The sequence below is a fragment of the Coregonus lavaretus genome, assembly GCF_964263955.1.
Source record: "Coregonus lavaretus genome assembly, contig: SUPER_35_unloc_1, whole genome shotgun sequence".
Taxonomy (NCBI): domain Eukaryota; kingdom Metazoa; phylum Chordata; class Actinopteri; order Salmoniformes; family Salmonidae; genus Coregonus; species Coregonus lavaretus.
The window spans coordinates 2,169,364-2,189,695 of NW_028167181.1; the positions used below are offsets into that span (position 1 = coordinate 2,169,364).

A 20,332-nucleotide genomic window follows, 5' to 3' on the forward strand; every position below is an offset into this window, starting at 1 on the left:
TTTGAAATGTGGGTAATTCTCCAAATTAGCCTAACAGGGTCGGTGGAAATGTATGCTCGGGACATACAGAATAACATAAATAGATAACTGAGCGTTTATATTTAGCTTGGCACCATTGTTTTCCAACCAAATAAATGGACACTTCCTGAATGTGGCGTCAATGTAGGAAGGGGTTTTTCTTGAATGGAGAATTATGACAAAAAGGATGGAACGTGATCAGGGACAAATCTGAAATACAAAAGAATTTAAGACAAATGAAAGATGAAATATTTTATGGCTTATTTCTCGGAAGTTGATAACACCGGGGATATGGCAAAAATGCCTACATCCACAAAATTCCCTTTCAAGATGTGTTTAAGGTAAAGGACACCAGACCTTATTTAAAGCCTTTTGGGATACACATTTTACACCAAGATTTTTTCCTGAGGACAGAAAAGACACCACATCGTAGGCCCGAGAAGTCTGCTTGTTTTTACAGTACCGAAAACTACAATACTGAAAAGGGCTTATTTTACCTCCATATGGTAGTCAATTACATTATCCTATAATATTGCAATACAATGTAATTGACACCTTTGAATCTTAATCGTTGAGCATGAGTGCCATGGTAACATTACAGCATAAAATACTACACTGAACAAAAATAAATGCAACGTGTTGGTCCCATGTCTCAGTAGCTGAAATAAAGCCGTCTCCGTCTTTATAGAATTTGTCTGTGTAATAAAGCCGTTGTGGGGAAAACAAATTCTAATTGGCTGGGCCTGGCTGCCAAGTGGGTGGGCCTATGCCCTCCCAGGCCCACACCCCTGCAAAGTCATTTCAAATCCATAGATAACAGCCTAACGAGTATTTCAATTTACTGATTTCCTTATAGGAACTCCATAAAATCTTTGAAATTGTTGCGTTTATTTTTGTTCAGTATTAATAGTAACCATAAATGCTTTGTCGGCCTAAAAAGAAAAGCTCTATACAAAATACATTACTAAACATCCATCCCATTAACAGAAGACAACAGTTTGCAGTCTCATTTACATTTTTTATTAAATCTGTCAGAGGGTGTTTAAACGGTCTCCTGGATGGGGGGCTCGTAGCCGTCGGCCCTATCAACCTTCGCCCCGGTGTCGTCCCCTGAGGGCTTGGCTGCACTGCTGCCACCACCCTCACCGTGGAGCTCCATCAGTTTGCCCACTGTAAGGAGACAAGAATAATCTCAGCACAATGCCAGAGTACAATTCAACAGGCCGTTTAGAGAAAACCACACTGGATAAGTCACTTAGGAAAAATTAGTATGCTAGGCTGCATTTACAAAGCCTAATTCTGATCTTTATGCCAATAATTGGGCAAAATATCAGAATTGGGCTGCCTGTGTAAACAGCCATAACAGCATATGTTAGGATACAATCATGTCGCACAGAAACAAGTGTGGAGTCATCTCACTGGAATACCATATGATTGCTGCCAGATGCTGGGGAGGGGGACATTACTGTGGTCATGATTAAACCTAGCTCAATGTTAAAGGGGACCTTTATTAACCCTGGGTATTTTAGGTTAAGGTTGTATTTTTGGAGGTCCTTCTAATGCATGGTAAGTTTATGACAAAGATCCTGAAGTCTTTATTTTACACAATCCATTGTCTAGTATTGTGCCATCTGTCGGAGCTATGATCACTCCAAGTACCCACCGTTCTAGGTCCTCGGCGTAGACATAACCCTTTCACTCTCCGCCCCTTATGACACAGGCTCGACACGTTCAGTCGGACTGCAACGCCTCAAGGGGCAGGATAGGTTTGAGGTTAAAGGTGACTTACACTCAAACTTGGGCTTCTTCAGCATCTTAACCTTCCTGACGTAGACATCGTGGAGGGGGTAGATGGACTGGCAGGCCTTCTCAATGTCCTTGCCAACAGAGTCAGGGATCCTAGAGAACAAAGGGAAAAGTTAATCAGTAACAGAAAACCTGGCTTGGCTACTGACTGAATGACAGGCTGGGAGCTCTAGTTAAATTTACTGGCTACCTTCATTGAAAGCCATTCAACTTATTCAGACATTGAAACTTAACTGTCCACAATTTCAGATGCAGTAAAAGTGTTCCGAACTTGCAACAATTTTTGCAATAAATAATTTGCTTCATCAAACGGCCAACTAATATGCATGTCCATACATGCTCTCCATGATGCATTTCACATGGACCACATCTTCCCAACAGAGTGCCGAACCAGCATCAGGAGGAAGAGCATCCTTACAGCTTGTTGACGACTTCCTTCAGGTCGTTAGTCTGGACCTCACGGGTCATGATCTCCATCATCTTCTTCCTGATCTGACGGACCTGCTGATGCTGGGCGTACGACGTCTTCCTGATCTGGTTGGTGCGCTTCTTTGTGAAGCCAACGCAGAACAGACGCAGGAGGTAGCCGTCGGTGGTCTTCACGTCCACATGGGCCTCAATCATGGTCTGGCGGTGGGGGGGCAGGATAAAGGTAAATTAATATAGTTTTGGGTACATTGGGCCCAACATGTGATCAATAACATTACAGGTCAGAGGTTAATTCAGTGTTGAGATGACCCATAATGGTATATCACTTTGTGGTGTGACAGTATTAGGGTACAATGTTGAAATTGTGGTTCACATTCCACATGTTCTGAGAAACAAACTATCGCGGAAAGGCAGCGCCTTTCAGCTTAAAGTTGCAATATGTCCCCTTTTGGCCGACCCGACCAAAGTCACAGAAATGTGAGTTATAGCTCCCATTCTCATTTAAAGCAACAATAAGAAAAGAAGCGGTAGATCTGTTCTATATGAGTTTATCTCCTATGCTTCCTGTTAAGTTCTGCATTCTTTACTTTTGTACACCAGCTTCAAACACCTGATTTTTGGTTATGGAAAAGATTTCACAGCAGTTTAGATGGTACAATGATTCTTTACAAAATGACTGGTTGTTTCGTCACAAACTGAAACTATTAGAATTTTAGCGGAAATGGCGGAATGATTTCTGCATATTGCACCTTTCCCACTGGCTATAGGGTGAACGCACCAATTGGTGAGTCGCTCTGGATAAGAGCGTCTGCTAAATGACGTAAATGTGCCCTTGAGCAAGGCACTTAACCCTAATTGCTCCTGTAAGTCGCTCTGGATAAGAGCATCTGCTAAATGACTAAAATGTAAATGTAAATGTAATGACAGTATGACCCATATCCATACATTTTGTATTGTGTTTATAAATGCATATCATCAAAACTACAATGCAATCTCCACAAATCCAGCTGTGCTCCATCCTCACCTGCCACTTCTTGACCATGGAGCACATCTTGTCACGGGTCAGGTCCATGCCGTGGAAGTTAGTCAGGCAGTTCTTGCCCTGCACGTCTTCTGAGATCAGCTTGAACTTGCGGAAGGCCACCTCATCGTTCTGCAGGTCAGCAAGGCTCACCTCGAACACACGTCCCTTCAGACCATCGGAGGCGATTCCTAGTAGAACAAACAGTTGGGTTAGTTGATGTGGGACACAGTGAGGGGAATGGAGACCAAGGCAGGGAACAGCGGATATCTTTATCAGTGACCATCATTGGGCCGGAACAATTTGTCATCATGCATTCCCATTGTGTTAAGTACGGTACAAACAAAACGGACAAGATGAGACAATTTTAAAAGCGGAAAAACTCAAAAGGGACATTACTGACCAACAAACCCATGTTGAATTTAACTGACATCTTCAGGAGTGTAATAGTTGGACTCCCCGAGTTGTGAATCGTTCTGGTGTATGCTGACAGAATATAACCCAATCACAATATAGCCAGCATCACAAAAAGACATCCTAACACACGCATATGTATAATCTCTACTTACCAGATGTAGAGTGAAATGTGTTCTATTAAATAAACATCAGAATCCAACCTTTGTCCGAACAGCACCATATTCCTGCTATGTAAAGTGGTAGATTTTGTGGTAGGAAGTCTTGCATGAAATGTGTGGTCTAATGCCAGCCCGCTGTGGTAGGGTTATTATCAGTCACCATACACCAGAACGATGCACAACTCAGGGAGTCCAACCAATATATAGACTCCCGAAGTTGTGTCCCATAGCTAGTTGAATTAGGCTACCTAGCTAGCTGGTTACAGTAAAAGGTTAAAAGTTAGCATTCCAGTCACATCACTTTAGTCAACTCCCAGTTTCCAAACTGCGCTATAACTCCACAGAACCATGTGGTTCTGTCTACAGTTAGTTTGTTCAATGCTAGTCTTCAAACTGGTAGCCATCACCACTGAACCATGTGTTGCTCCATTTGTATGTAGGAAAAGCAAACGTACTGGTTCCCTGAGTCCTGGAGACCAATGTCTTGCCAATGTTGCGGATGTTGAACATTGCGGGTGCCTTGACATCATACCAGTCCTTCTTGGAGAATGGGTCGACACTGGGGGATAGAGAAAGTAGTGTGGTCAATATCAGTTCTGTTAATGTGTTTAGTTGCTTTGACGACAGGCCTATGTAGCTAGCTGAATAAACGAAGGTTACAGTATTGTTTAGGTGAAACCAAAGGGCTACCTAGCTAAGATAGTATTTGACAATGATTCTGGCATTGTATGAACGTCAACTTCCAGTACAATCAAACGTGGAAATTCAACGGGCACCTGAATAATCAATAAAACATGACTGGGATAGCATAGCTAGCTATTAATGTAGGGCCCAGGTAACTGGCTGACTAAATAGCAGAAGCTCACATCTCATCTGACAAATGAGCCTTTTCTCGCTAACGACTGAAGGGTTGGCACCACGCACATGTAGCCCTGGCTGGCTTGGCTACAATTCATTAATTTGTTTGACCACACCATTTCGTAGAAAACACTTCAGCTAGCTAACGTTAGCCATACGTGAACATAACGTGGACATGTCTGCCATCTTGTTAGCCACCGTAACTACATGAAGTTAGGCAGCTTGCTACACAGGCGATGTTTCTAGATTACAGGCAATTTGTGCATTTCGGCACATTTATATAAATGCTTCACTATATGCAGCCTGTGGAATGACTTTGACCGTCTCTAACATAACAGTTCAGTGTCGCTTATGCACAAACTCTTGTCATCTAATGAACACAGAATGCGCGGTGAGCCTAGCAGATTAGCAACGGTGACCGGCCTAAGGGCATCCAGTCAAAATCTACTTCATCCTTCACATTTTCAAATTGAAAGTCACAAACCTGAACTCGATAGTGTGTATTGCATGATTTAATGGATGAATTGCATTACTTACATCTTCTTTTTGGCACCTTTTTTGCCGCCTTTGGTCAGCCTCTTATTCTTGCCGACTGCCATGTTGGCTACAGGGAGTGAAAGAGAAGGAAATAGGAATTATCGCGAGTGTTAAAGAGACCCGAGCTGAGATTTCTCACATCTCGCGACTCGCGATATGTTGAGACCTCAAAACTAACACGTTGTCGTCATCTACTGGCCTAGCGTGATATCGCAGTCCATTCTTTGATACGTTGTAACAACATTTGACAAATGCAGGAAGTGTTTGCTACATTGAATGATATAGTATTGTTATGCTACAATATTGTTATTTCTATCCTGATCCTACTGTATCCACTTTGCAAGAGCTAATGCAGATCCAAATAAACAAATTAACACACCCACTTTGACAGATAGCTCAGTTCATACACTTACATAAATTATTGACATTCAGTCTGACGCATATTTTGTGGTTTGTATGAAAGGCTGCAAATAAATAAATAATAATATTCTATAATTCATATATTATTTATAATAATATAAATGTATGTTCCAGAATGAATTAATATATGCATAAACATGTAACTGAGTATAAAATAGATATGTATCAACGTATCAACAACGTATCAAGGGCGGCAGGTAGCTTAGTGGGTAAGAGCGTTGTGCCAGTAACCGAAAGGTCGCTGGTTCTAATCCCCGAGCCGACTAGGTGAAAAATCTGTCGATGTGCCCTTGAGCAAGGCACTTAACCCTAATTGCTCATGTAAGTCGCTCTGGATAAGAGCGTCTGCTAAATGACTAAAATGTAAAATGTAATATGAGATCAGTCACTAGTTTTTACTAAATCAACACTTTCATAAATTCACAAAATTCAACTTACTGTCGCTGTCTGTGGAGAAATGAGCAGTCATATGAGCAGACCCATAATAACTGAAATAACTTCAACAGAAATATTCACTCACATATTCATGATGAAGGAAAGACTATTCACCTGAATTACGAGAAAATAGGGGGTGCACGTTTTGGTTTTTGCCCTAGCACTACACTGATTATTAAAATAATCAAAGCTTAATGATGAGTTGATTATTTGAATCAGATGTGTAGTGCTAGGGAAAAAAAAAAAAATATGCATCCCGTGGCTTTTGGGAAACACTGACTTAACTATTCACATGTACAGTGCATTCTGAAAGTATTCAGACCCCTTCCTTTTTTCTAAATGTTGTTACGTTACAGCATTATTCTAAAATTGATTAAAAATAATAATAATCCTCATCAATCTATACACAATACCCCATCATGACAAAGCGAAAACAGGTTTTTAGAAATTTTTGCAAATGTATTACAAATAAAAAACTGTATTCAGACCCTTTGCTATGAGACTTCAAATTGAGCTCAGGTGCATCCTGTTTCCATTGATCATCCTTGAGGTGTTTCTACAACTTGATTGGAGTCCACCTGTGGTAAATTCAATTAATTGGACATGATTTGGAAAGACACACCTGTCTGTATAAGGTCCCACAGTTGACAGTGCATGTCAGAGCAAATACCAAGCCATGAGGTCAAAGGAATTGTCCATAGAGCTCCGAGACAGGATTGTGTCGAGGCACAGATCTGGGGAAGGGTAACAAAATATTTCTGCAGCATTGAAGGACCCAAGAACACAGTGACCTCCATCATTCTTAAATGGAAGAAGTTTGGAACCACCAAAAGTCTTCCTAGAGCTGGCCACCCGGCCAAACTGAGCAATCGTAGGAGAAGGGCCTTGGTCAGGGAGGTGACCAAGAACCTTATGGTAACTCTGACAGAGTTCCAGAGTTCCTCTGTGGAGATGGGAGAATCTTCCAGAAGGACAACCATCTCTGCAGCACTCCACCAATCAGGCCTTTATGTTAGAGTGGCCAGACAGAAGCCACTCCTCAGTAAAAGGCACATGACAGCCCGCTTGGAGTTGCCAAAAGGCACCTAAAGGACTCTCAGACCATGAGAAACAAGATTCTCTGGTCTGATGAAACCAAGATTGAACTCTTTGGCCTGAATGCCAAGTGTCACGTCTGGAGGAAACCTGGCACCATCCCTACGGTGAAGCATGGTGGTGGCAGCATCATGCTGTGGGGATGTTTTTCAGCAGCAGGAACTGGGAGACAAGTCAGGATCGAGGGAAAGATGAACAGAGCAAAGTACAGAGAGATCCTTGATGAAAACCTGCTCCAGAGCGCTCAGGACCTCCGACTGTGGCGAAGGTTTACCTTCCAACAGGACAACGACCCTAAGCACACAGCCAAGACAACGCAGGACTGGCTTCGGGACAAGTCTCTGAATGTCCTTGAGAGGCCCAGCCAGAGCCCGGACTTGAACCTGATCGAACATCTCTGGAGAGACCTGAAAATAGCTGTGCAGCAACACTCCCCATCCAACCTGACAGAGCTTGAGAGGATCTGCAGAGAAGAATGGGAGAAACTCCCCAAATACAGGTGTGCCAAGCTTGTAGCGTCATACCCAAGAAGTCTCGAGGATGTAATCGCTGGCAAAGGTGCTTCAACAAAGTACTGAGTAAAGGGTCTGAATACTTATGTAAATGTGATATTTCCGTTTTTTTATTTTTTATAAATGTGCCAAAAAATCTAAAAACCTGTTTTTGCTTCATCATTATGAGGTATTATGTGTAGATTGATGAGGTAAATAACAATTTAATCGTTTTAGAATAAGGCTGTAATGTGGAAAAAGTCAAGGGGCTGAATACTTTCCGAATGCACTGTATATGATTATGTTAAACGATATGTTATATGCATGTTATTATGTTAAACTATATGTTATTATGTTCAACTATATGTTATATGCATGTTATTATGTTAAACTATAGACTCCCTGCAGACCTGTCATCTTTTCACTCCCTCCTCTCTACATTCTCTTCCTCAGTTTCCGCTGCTAAAGCCACTTTCCACCTCTTTTTAAATTTCAAGCCTCTGCCTCTAATCCTAGGATGCTCTTTGCCACTTTCTCCTCCCTGCTGAATCCTCCTCCCCCTCCCTCCTCCCTCTCTGTGGATGACTTCGTCAACCATTGTGAAAAGAAGGTTGACGACATCCGATCCTCATTTATTAAGTCAAATGACATCGCTGGTCCTGCTCACACTGCCCTACCCTATGCTTTGACTTCTTTCTCCCCTCTCTCTCCAGATGAAATCTTGCGACTTGTGACGGCCAGCCGCCAAACAACCTGCCCGCTTGACCCTATCCCCTCCTCTCTTCTCCAGACCATTTCCGGAGACCTTCTCCCTTACCTTACCTCGCTCATCAACTCATCCTTGACCGCTGGCCATGTCCCTTCCGTCTTCAAGAGAGCGAGAGTTGCACCCCTCCTCAAAAAACCTACACTCGATCCCTCCGATGTCAACAACTACAGACCAGTATCCCTTCTTTCTTTTCTCTCCAAAACTAATGAGCGTGCCGTCTCTAGCCAACTCTCCTGCTATCTCTCTCAGAATTACTTTCTTGATCCAAACCAGTCAGGTTTCAAGACTGGTCATTCAACTTCTCTGTGTCACGGAGGCTCTCCGCACTGCTAAAGCTAACTCTCTCTCCTCTGCTCTTATCCTTCTAGACCTATCCGCTGCCTTTGATACTTTGAACCATCAGATCCTCCTCTCCACCCTCTCCGAGTTGGGCATCTCCGGCGCTGCTCACTCTTGGATTGCGTCCTACCTGACAGGTCGCTCCTACCAGGTGGCGTGGCGAGAATCTGTCTCCACACCACGTGCTCTCACCACTGGTGTCCCCCAGGGCTCAGTTCTAGGCCCTCTCCTATTCTCTCTATACACCAAGTCACTTGGCTCTGTCATATCCTCACATGGTCTCTCCTATCATTGCTACGCAGACGACACACAATTAATTTTCTCCTTTCCCCCTTCTGATAACCAGGTGGTGAATCGCATCTCTGCATGTCTGGCAGACATATCAGTGTGGATGTTGGATCACCACCTCAAGCTGAACCTCGGCAAGACGGAGCTGCTCTTCCTCCCGGAGAAGGACTGCCCGCTCCATGATCTCGCCATCACGGTTGACAACGCCATTGTGTCCTCCTCCCAGAGTGAAAAGAACCTTGGCGTGACCCTGGACAACACCCTGTAGTTCTCCGCTAACATCAAAGCGGTGACCAGATCCTGCAGGTTCATGCTCTATAACATTCGCAGAGTACAACCCTACCTTACACAGAAAGCGGCACAGGTCCTAATCCAGGCACTTGTCATCTCCCGTCTGGATTACTGCAACTCGCTGTTGGCTGGGCTCCCTGCCTGTGCCATTAAACCCCTATAACTTATCCAGAACGCTGCAGCCCGTCTGGTGTTCAACCTTCCCATGTTCTCTCATGTCACCCCGCTCCTCCGCACACTCCACTGGCTTCCAGTTGAGGCTCGCATCTACTACAAGACCATGGTGCTTGCCTACGGAGCTGTGAGGGGAACGGCACCTCCTTACCTTCAGGCTCTGATCAGACCCTACACCCAAACGAGGGCACTACGTTCATCCACCTCTGGCCTGCTAGCTCCCCTACCTCTACGCAAGCACAGTTCCCGCTCAGCCCAGTCAAAGCTATTCGCTGCTCTGGCACCCCAATGGTGGAACAAGCTCCCCCACGACGCCAGGACAGCGGAGTCACTGACCACCTTCCGGAGACACTTGAAACCCTACCTCTTTAAGGAATACCTTGAATAGTATAAAGTAATCCTTCTTCCCCCACCCCCCATAAAAAAAAGAAAAAAAAAGTGGTTGTCCCACTGGCTATCATAAGTTGAATGCAACAATTTGTAAGTCGCTCTGGATAATAGCGTCTGCTAAATGATGTAAATGTAAATGTAATGCATGTTATTATGTTAAACTATATGCTTTTATGTTAAACGATATGTTATATGCATGTTATTATGTTAAACTATATGTTATATGCACGTTATTATGTTAAACTATATGTTATATGCATGTTATTATGTTAAACTATATCTTATATGCATGTTATTATGTTAAAATATATGTTATATGCATGTTATTATGTTAAACTATATATGCATGTGTATTACTCAGTACTCTGTACTGAACTACACTCTTTTCAGTCAGCCAAGTACACTGTGTGACAGTCAGTCCTAACATGCTGTATTATTGAACCAACAGGTGAACATTTAATGAAGAAAACCGGTTGAACCTGAAAGTCAAACCATTAACATTCCATGTAGGTGTGTCTTGCCTCCTCCCGTTATTAGGACACTGATACAACGGTGTCAATACAGGGTTAGGGATGATGCCTAGATGGGCTGAGCCTGTTGACAATGTAAACTTGGACATAAATTCATTCTAGACCTACATTGTCTCTACACTCTTAGACAAAAGGGTTCCAAAAGGGTTATTTGGCTGTCCCCATGTAGAACCCTCTGTGGACAGGGTTCTACATGGAACCCAAAAGAGTTCTAAATGGAAGTAAAAAAGGTTATTCAAAGGGTTCTCTTATTGGGACAGCCGAAGAACCCTTTTTGGTTCTAGATAGCACCTTTTTTTCTGAGATTGTATACAGTATCTGAAAGGTACCCTTTAATGCTCCACATTATTCCTAATGTTGGTGAGGCCACATTCGGCCAAATCCTCAAATGTACAGCATATATACATCATATACATGGTCTAAATGAGTCTGTGAATGTGCGTGTTAGAGACATATTCTAACACTTAGTGAAGATGAATTTAAATAGAATTAATAACATTCCTGTCATCTCCTTGTCAGGGATAATCCCTGATCAGGAGAATGGAAGTGAGGGTCTTTAAAGCTCAACAAGCATCCAACATGGACTAAGTTCTTATCTTGTCACTCAAAAACGTTTTGAACCCCTCACCTGGCTTTAAAATCAACAGGCACCCAAAAAGTTCTTACTCTTGTCACTGAAAACGTTTTGACCTTCTCACCTGGTTGAAGTCAACATCCAAGTCAAGAGAGGTGCAGCATCCTCTTCTCTCACAACATGCCTCCAAAAACGTTATCTTGATTGCCTGCCATATTGCCCACCTTCTGTAGCATGCTGCTAAAAATCAGCCTCCTATTCAGAAAGGCACACACTGGTTGAATCACGTTGTTTCCACATCCAGGGCCGGATTAAGAAATCATAGGCCCGAGGATTTCTTTCTTCTTCTATTAGTTCTACAGACAGATTAGTCTTCTCTTTTCAGCGGTAGGCGTTTGCTTTCCAAACTACGTTTTTCCCGTGATTGTATTTGGAAATGTGCAAAAGGAAAACAGCCAGCCGCAACCAACCATAGGAATATAATCCATAGATGGCAGTTCCCATTTAAATCAGGACTGGCAGCCTAGTGTACCCATGAGTTTAACACTCAAATTGCCAGGGTAAGAGGTTCCAAATCCCATCTATGGATTATATTTCTATGGCCACAACGCAACAAGCTGTATATTTGGCGTGCATGCTGCCCAAATTGTGGCCTTCCCGACTGTAGGCAACCGGTAACTGCCAAAATAAAGGAAACACTTGAGTAAACGAGGGATACAACATTTATGTTATGGTGTGTGGGGTGCATTTTCCTGGCATGGTTTAAGTCCACTTGTAGAATCTATGCCATGGTGCATTGAAGCTGTTCTGGCAGCTCGTGGTGACCCAACACCCTTTTAAGACACTTTACGTAGGTGTTTCCTTTATTTTTGGCAGTTACCTGTATGCACTTTTGATACAATTTAATCCACTTTTTAAAAGTTTTTTTTTTTTTACTATTGAGCCTCTGTGGCTAAATTATGCTCTCTGGGGTATTTTGACCATTGAGAGCGGGCTCCTGTGGTTGGATAAAAAAATAACATAATTGTTTTTTTGTTGTTGTTTTTTTGCCTCTTGGCCAGTCACATTTATTTATTATGCAGTTTTTTATTGATCAGTTACCCAATCAAGGCAGGCCCCCCAGTTACCCACATGGGCCCCATACCTCGTCTCCTCCCCCCATCTGATGATTAGCGGTGTGGTGAGTGTGGTGAAAGGAGTCAGGCGCAGGAGGGTAATCACCGAAGTTTATTCCTTCGTTGACACACAAATGTGCTCCAATAGCGATCAATGAAACAGGCACAGGGGAAACAAACATCCCTGGCAATTACACTGTAACGGAATCCAATAATACATAGGCACAGGGGGGAAATCTACCCTGGCAACACAATGTTATGAGTAGCTCCACCGAGCTACATACTCTCAGAATTAACAATCACCCACAAGGACAAGGGGGCAGAGGGAACACTTATACACAGACTAATCAGGGGATAGGAACCAGGTGTGTGTGATTGACAAGATGAGACAATGATGTGATGATGATTGGGGCGGCAGTGGTTAGTAAGCCGGTGACGATGAACACCGAAGCCTGCCCGAACAAGGAGGGGAGGCAGCCTCGGCCGAAGTCGTGACAAGCAGAGCGGCAGCAGGTTGTCTACACTCATTGAGAGCGGGCTCCTGAATCCTCCTGTGGTTGGCGGTTGCAGTAAAAAAAAATAGAAATATATACTACATATCTAATATATACTGTATATATGTTTTTGCATTTTTTATCAAAAATGAAGAAAAAATATTTTGCTGCTTCTTGGGCCCCCTACGGGCCTGGGCCCAGGGGCTTCAGCCCGGTAAACCCCTGCATTAAGCCGGCCCTGCCCACGTCATTTCAACAAAATTACATTGAACCAAAGTGGAATAGACCTTGAATTGACATCTGTGCCCAGTGGGTAGTCTCTGGGGAGACGTGTGTAATTCCCTCTTGTCATCATAATGCAACAGCCTTCACTCAGCTTAGTTTTCTGATCAAATCTGCCCCATGTGGGGTTCAAAGTAAATCCAAGCTTCATGCAGAATACATTTCTTAAAGAAAACAGTCAAGTATGTTCGTACTGTATGGTTTTAGCAGCCTTTATTTGTTCAGCAAGGTTCTCAAATGTTTTCTCTCAGGTGTTGATTTGGAAGGATATAATGAATGTTCATCAAATCAAAAGATGACAGCACTTTGGCACAAAGCTGTGTGAATAGCTGAATTAATTAACACGTTGTGGAACACAAAAGACAAAACAAGAAAAGAAAATGGCGTAAATTAAATGTCTATTTAATTTACGCCATCAAGGTTGCAGTCTCATTATTTGTTAAAGTTCAACAGCCCACTTTGAAATATAAGTTACTATATCAACACTCTCTCTTACTTTCATTTTGTAGGTTACTTCAGGTAAGTCAGTGCAAAAGTGTCTTGACTTGAACCCACTCAACATAGCCTGCATGTAAATTAAAGCATTGCACTGTAGTAAGCACTTATATTTCAGGTCACTGCTACAGAGACCAAGCTTGACTTTGACTACGTCCCAAATGGCACCCTATTCCCTTTACAGTGCACTACTTTTGATCAGAGCCTCCTATTCCCCATAGGGCTCTGGTCAAATGTAGCGCACATTAAAAGGAACAGGGTGCCATTTGGGACGCAACCTCTGTCTGGTGCTGGAACTCAACTGACTGCCTTGTGTCCCAGTGTCCCCAGGGAGAAGGACTGCTTGTGAGGTCAACAGAATTGTGGCGCTGCCTGAATCCTTGGCAACAGCACTAGAACTACGTCCCAAATGGCACCCTATTCCCCACACAGTGCACTCCTTTTGACAAGAGCCTTATGGGTCCTGGTCAAAAGTAGTGCACTATATAGGGAATATGGTGCCATTTGGGATGCAACCTAGGACTGGGAGCCATCCCACTGAGCAACTTAAGTCACCCTATATCAGAGCCTCCTAGGAGATGAGAGGTGACACACATCTTTATAATGTAATAACGATCATTGTTCAAATACATTGCATTTGATCCTTGATTACATTTCAATCATACATAGGCTATTCAATATACCTAGGCTAAATGAAATAGAAACCTATCTGACAATGTATTTATTTGGTCTCATAAACGTCTTACACAAGTTTCAAGTTTTAATGTCACGTGCACAAGTACAGTGAAATGCCTTTCTTGCAACATGGGTCAGTGACTGGAAGAGGCAAGAGAAGCATCGCTGTCACATCGCTTTAATGTCTGGTTTCTATCACCTCTGGTTGCATTACATCTGTCAATGTTCCATTGCATGCACTGCAGAGAGAAACATCACAATTTACATATCTCATGTGAATATCACTTATTTTTTATTTTTTTACAGCAGGACATTATTTTGTCTTATTTTTAACAACAATATAAACATGTTTACAAATATGTCTCCCCTTCTATACAACTGTAACCATGGTTACATAATGTAGGTAGATAATGCCTAAAGTCTGCCAATAGGAAAAAATAAACATTATATTGACAACCATTATTACAGCCTAATCCTTAGAGTTTTTATATGCAATTTGTATAATGCAAAAGCTCTGGTATGTCTTTGAGTGCACAGCAGCAGATAACTCCTGAGCAAGTATCTTCCTCTCCTTTAGACGTCTCTGCATTATAGGCCTACCGGCTGCAACATGAGGCAAATTGTACACTGGACTCTATTCCTTTGGAACCGAATATTTGTGACGCCCTGCTCGTTTCCTGCATTATAAGCCTCCCCTCTGTCCCTGGCATGAACAAGTCCACAGCGCCATCCACCTGGGCTACACATGAGATCATTGAGCTAATTTATATCAACGCCTGAGACAACCTGGCGAAGCCACTCCGCGCACAGTGCGCATGCTCCACTCATTACCGTTCTGTTAGCAGAAGGAAATTATCGTTCTGTTAGCAGCAGGATATTATGATGGCAGCACAATGGCGGATTAATAAGAGTCCCCCTTCAAAGACTTGCTAAACTTTGGGAATATCGATTTTTTGCACTAATGCAGTACAACTGTTTTTCACAGGATTGCAACTACCTTTGAAAAAAATTACTGATAATTTGACGTATTTTATTGTATTATTTATACCAGCATTTCTTTAGAAAGTTTACACAAATACTGGAATGTTGAAAGCTATTGTGTAGGCTATATTTAAAGAAATACACTTTTAATAAAATACAAATATTTGTTATTGGAATTACTCAATAGAGTCTGCAAAACTTAAATTGGTCTCTTGTGCTGGGCAACCGGTACTTATTGGGTTGTAATGAAAACACATTACTACCTGTTCCATATAAACTGTGTTGGGAAATACTCAGTCACATCTCTAACCAAATGGTTAGCTTTGGAGGTGGACTGTGTCGCACGGCCTGCTGCTGGCTTTCACTCCGCCCCCTCCATAGCCCCCAATGCAGTACACGGTAATAGACTGTACATGGGATACATATTGGCTTGTAGGGAGAACTTTTCTACCTGTCTCAGCTAAATGTCACGATCGTCAAAAGGAGGAGACCAAAGCGCAGCGTGTTGAGCGAACATCGTAGACTTTATTATAAAGAAACCACGATCAAAACAACAAACCAAATATGACGAAAGTGAAGTTCTATACTGATAATGACTAACAGCAACAAGGAAACAAAAACCCACAAAACCAAGGAGAAACCACACAGTATAAATATGGCTCCCAATCAGAGATAACGAGCCGACAGCTGACACTCGTTACCTCCGATTGGGAGTCATATGACTAATCAAGCATAATCACCAAACATAGAAATCAACAACCTAGACACCCCAACATAGAAATACACCCAAACAAATGAAAATGAACAACCCTGGCTCAAATATATCAAAGTCCATGGAGCCAGAGTGTCACAGTACCCCCCCCTAAAGGTGCGAACTCCGGGCGCACCAACATAAGGACTAGGGGAGGGTCTGGGTGGGCGCCTGTCCACGGTGGCGGCTCTGGCCCCGGTCGTGATCCCCACCCCACCACAGTCACAACCTGCTTCAGTAGCCTCCTCCCAATGACCACCCTCCAACTAACCCCACCTGGACTAAGGGGCAACACCGGACTAAGGGGCAGCACCGGACTAAGGGGCAGCACCGGGATAAGGGGCAGCACCGGGATAAGGGGCAGCACCGGGATAAGGGGCAGCACCGGGATAAGGGGCAGCACCGGGATAAGGGGCAGCACCGGGCTAAGGGACAGCACCGGGCTAAGGGACAGCACCTGACTAAGGGACAGTACCTGACTAAGGGGCAGCACCGGACTGAGGGGCAGCTCCGGACTGAATGGCGGATCCTGGCTGGCTGGCTCTGGCGGATCCTGGCTGGCTGGCTCTGGCGGATCCTGGCTGGACGGCTCTGGCGGATCCTGGCTGGACGGCTCTGGCGGATCCTGGCTGGACGGCTCTGGCGGATCCTGGCTGGACGGCTCATGGCTGGCTGACGGATCTGGCTGCTCATGGCTGGCTGACGGATCTGGCTGCTCATGGCTGGCTGACGGATCTGGCTGCTCATGGCTGGCTGACGGATCTGGCTGCTCATGGCTGGCGGAAGGCTCTGGCTGATCCTGTCTGGCGGACGGCTCTGGCTGATCCTGTCTGGCGGACGGCTCTGGCTGATCCTGTCTGGCGGACGGCTCTGGCGGATCCTGGCTGGACGGCTCATGGCTGGCTGACGGATCTGGCTGCTCATGGCTGGCTGACGGATCTGGCTGCTCATGGCTGGCTGACGGATCTGGCTGTTCATGGCTGGCTGACGGATCTGGCTGCTCATGGCTGGCTGACGGATCTGGCTGATCCTGTCTGGCGGACGGCTCTGGCTGATCCTGTCTGGCGGACGGCTCTGGCTGATCCTGTCTGGCGGAAGGCTCTGGCTGATCCTGTCTGGCGGAAGGCTCTGGCTGATCCTGTCTGGCGGAAGGCTCTGGCTGCTCCTGTCTGGCGGAGAGCTCTAGCGGCTCCGGTCTGGCGGACGGCTCTGAAGGCTCATGGCAGACGGGCGGCTTTGCAGGCTCAGTACAGACGGGCAGTTCCTGCGGCACTTGGCAGACGGACAGTTCAGACGGCGTTGGGCAGACGGACAGTTCAGGCCCCGTTGGGCAGACGGCAGACTCTGGCTGTCTGAGGCGCATCGTAGGCCTGGTGCGTGGTGCCGGAACAGGAGGTACCGGGCTGAGGACACGCATCTCAGGGCTAGTGCGGGGAGAAGCAACAGGGCATGCTGGACCCTGGGGACGCACCGTAGGCCTGATGCGTGGTGCCGGAACTGGAGGTACCGGGCTGAGGACACGCATCTCAGGGCTAGTGCGGAGAGAAGCAACAGGGCATGCTGGACCCTGGGGACGCACCGTAGGCCTGATGCGTGGTGCCGGAACTGGAGGTACCGGGCTGAGGACACGCATCTCAGGGCTAGTGCGGGAAGCAGGAACAGGACGCACAGGACTCGGAGAACACACAGGAGGCTTAGTGCGTGGTGTAGGCACTGGTGGTACTGGACTGGAGACAGGAGGTGGTGCCGGAAATACCGGACCGTGCAGGCGTACTGGCTCCCTTGAGCACTGAGCCTGACCAACCTTACCTGGTTGTCTGCTCCCCGTCGCCTGACCAGTACAGGGAGGTGGAATAACCCGCACCGGGCTATGTAGGCGAACCGGGGACACCATGCGTAAGGCTGGTGCCATGTAAGCCGGCCCGAGGAGACGCACTGGTGACCGGATGCGTGGGGCCGGCCTCATGACATCTGGCTCAATGCTCAGTCTAGCCCGGCCGATACGTGGAGCCGGAATGTACCGAACCGGGCTATGCCTGCGTACAGGAGACACCATGCGCTCTACTGCGTAACACGGTGTCTGCCCGTACTCTCGCTCTCCACGGTCAGTCCAGGGAGTAGGCGCAGGTCTCCTACCTGACTTCGCCACACTCCCTTCTAGCCCCCCCCCAAGAAATTTTTGGGTAGTACTCTCGGGCTTCCAGCCTTGCCTCCGTGCTGCCTCCTCATATCGCCGCCTCTCGGCTTTAGCTGCCTCTCGCTCTTCACGAGGACGGCGATATTCTCCCGGTTGATCCCAAGGCCCCTCACCATCCAGAATCTCCTCCCATGTCCATGAATCCTTTATGGGAGTCCATAAATCCTGTGTAGGTAGGTCCTGTTGCCGCTTGACACGCTGCTTGGTCTTTTTGTGGTGGGTTTCTCTGTCACGATCGTCAAAAGGAGGAGACCAAAGCGCAGCGTGTTGAGCGAACATCGTAGACTTTATTATAAAGAAACCACGATCAAAACAACAAACCAAATATGACGAAAGTGAAGTTCTATACTGATAATGACTAACAGCAACAAGGAAACAAAAACCCACAAAACCAAGGAGAAACCACACAGTATAAATATGGCTCCCAATCAGAGATAACGAGCCGACAGCTGACACTCGTTACCTCCGATTGGGAGTCATATGACTAATCAAGCATAATCACCAAACATAGAAATCAACAACCTAGACACCCCAACATAGAAATACACCCAAACAAATGAAAATGAACAACCCTGGCTCAAATATATCAAAGTCCATGGAGCCAGAGTGTCACACTAAAGTGGGGTGGGAATTGCTGAGTAGGGTCTCTACTAACTGAATATGGTTAGTTTTGGAGGGGGACTGTGTCATACATATTCAACAACGCTTCGTTCTCCACTCCCTCCATAGCACCCAATACAGTACACTGTAATAGACTGTCCATATTGGCTTGTAGAGATAACCACTTTAGCTGAGACAGGTAGAAAAGTTATCTCCACCCTGCTACCACGAAAATACTTCCACCCTGCTACCATACAGCGGGTAAACAGCTGCACCATCGAGAGCATCCTGACTGGTTGCATCACCGCCTGGTATGGCAACTGCTCAGCCTCTGACCGCAAGGCACTACAGAGGGTAGTGCGTGCGGCCCAGTACATCACTGGGGCCAAGCTTCCTGCCATCCAGGACCTCTACACCAGGCGGTACCGGAGCATTAAGTCTAGGTCCAAAAGGCTTCTTAACAGCTTCTACCCCCAAGCCATAAGACTCCTGAACAGCTAACCAAATGGCTACCCCAACTATAAACAGCTGCTACTCTCTCTGTTTATTATCTATGCATAGTCACTTTACCTCTACCTCAATTACCTCCACTAACCTGTGCCCCAGCACATTGACTCTGTACCGGTACCCTTGTATATAGCCTCGGTACTGTTATTTTATTGCTGCTCTTTAATTATTTGTTATGTTTCTATCTTCTTCTTTTTTTCATTTTTCATTTTATTGATTTATTGTTTACTTCAGTTGATTTAGTAAACACTTTCTTAACAGTTATTTTTTCTTAAAACTGTATTGTTGGTTAAGGGCTTGTAAGTAAACATTTCACTGTAAGGTCTACACCTGTTGTATTCGGCGCATGTGACAAATAGCATTTGATTTGATTTGAAGTGGGGTGGGAAATACTCAGTAAATACTCAGCCAGCAGCAGGCCGTATATTTTCAATGAGTTATGCACATTGCAATGTTTTGAATAGCGGGCTTTTATTTTGAAGGTTTCGTCATTACCATACGAACATGACGTCATCATCTGTGCTGCTGGCAGAATACTGGTATAATACTGTCATGGCGCGGACGAGCTGTAGCAGGGGGTAAATCAGGAAGAGAAAGCGCTGTAAGTGGGTTAACACAGAAATTTGAACAAGTCTAGCGGTTTTTAGGGAAGAACCGAGTGGACGACTGCTGTCCCTTGTCGAGCACAACTGGCGCTGTTGCCGGACTTGAGCCACGTTTATGAGTTCTTGCTCATGACAGCGCTCTACCTGTCAAGCCTGCTGTGACAATAGCAAGTTCTTCTGCTGTAGCCTGGCTGGACTAGTGAAGAAATGAAAGTCGCAGGTGCCTCTTAAATTTTGACAAACGGGAGGAAAGGCAAGGTCTCTGCGACTTGCCTGTAGAACCAATCTTATTAAGCCGGTCCATTGTAGTGAACAGTTTTGGATGCATTATTTCATTCGCCTCCCTATCAAGTTTCCGACCGGGGGAGAGGAGTTCTATATGGAAACGTAGTGACAACTCCAATGTCGCGGTGTCATCGACTAGAAATCCAGCCCTCGTGCGCCTGTGCCTCTCGCGGACTACAAAACATATGTTGTTGACTCGAAGGCTTATTTTGTGAACTGTTTTGAATGGGGAGGGAAATATTTTCGTTGTTTACCTCCAGACTGTCGACATAACTGGAAAGAGGATACCATCGTTTTTTTCTTTC

At 45.1% G+C, this 20,332-nt stretch overlaps 2 protein-coding genes across 2 annotated transcripts in view; one reads left to right on the top strand and one right to left on the bottom strand.

The window, feature by feature from the left end:
- The window catches only part of LOC311109953 (lipopolysaccharide-responsive and beige-like anchor protein), a gene marked incomplete at its 3' end in the record, with an annotated part of 160,036 nt that overhangs the window by 54,958 nt on the left and 84,746 nt on the right, over positions 1-20,332 (top strand). The window lies entirely within an intron of this gene.
- On the bottom strand, positions 256-5,329 carry rps3a (ribosomal protein S3A). The gene is made up of 6 exons (XM_084188439.1): positions 5,245-5,329; positions 4,305-4,408; positions 3,278-3,465; positions 2,243-2,451; positions 1,808-1,917; positions 256-1,188 (listed from the first exon to the last, which is right to left on the bottom strand). The coding sequence occupies exons 1-6, from the start codon at positions 5,304-5,306 to the stop codon at positions 1,061-1,063; spliced, it is 801 nt and encodes a 266-aa protein (XP_084044565.1). The 5' UTR covers positions 5,307-5,329; the 3' UTR covers positions 256-1,060.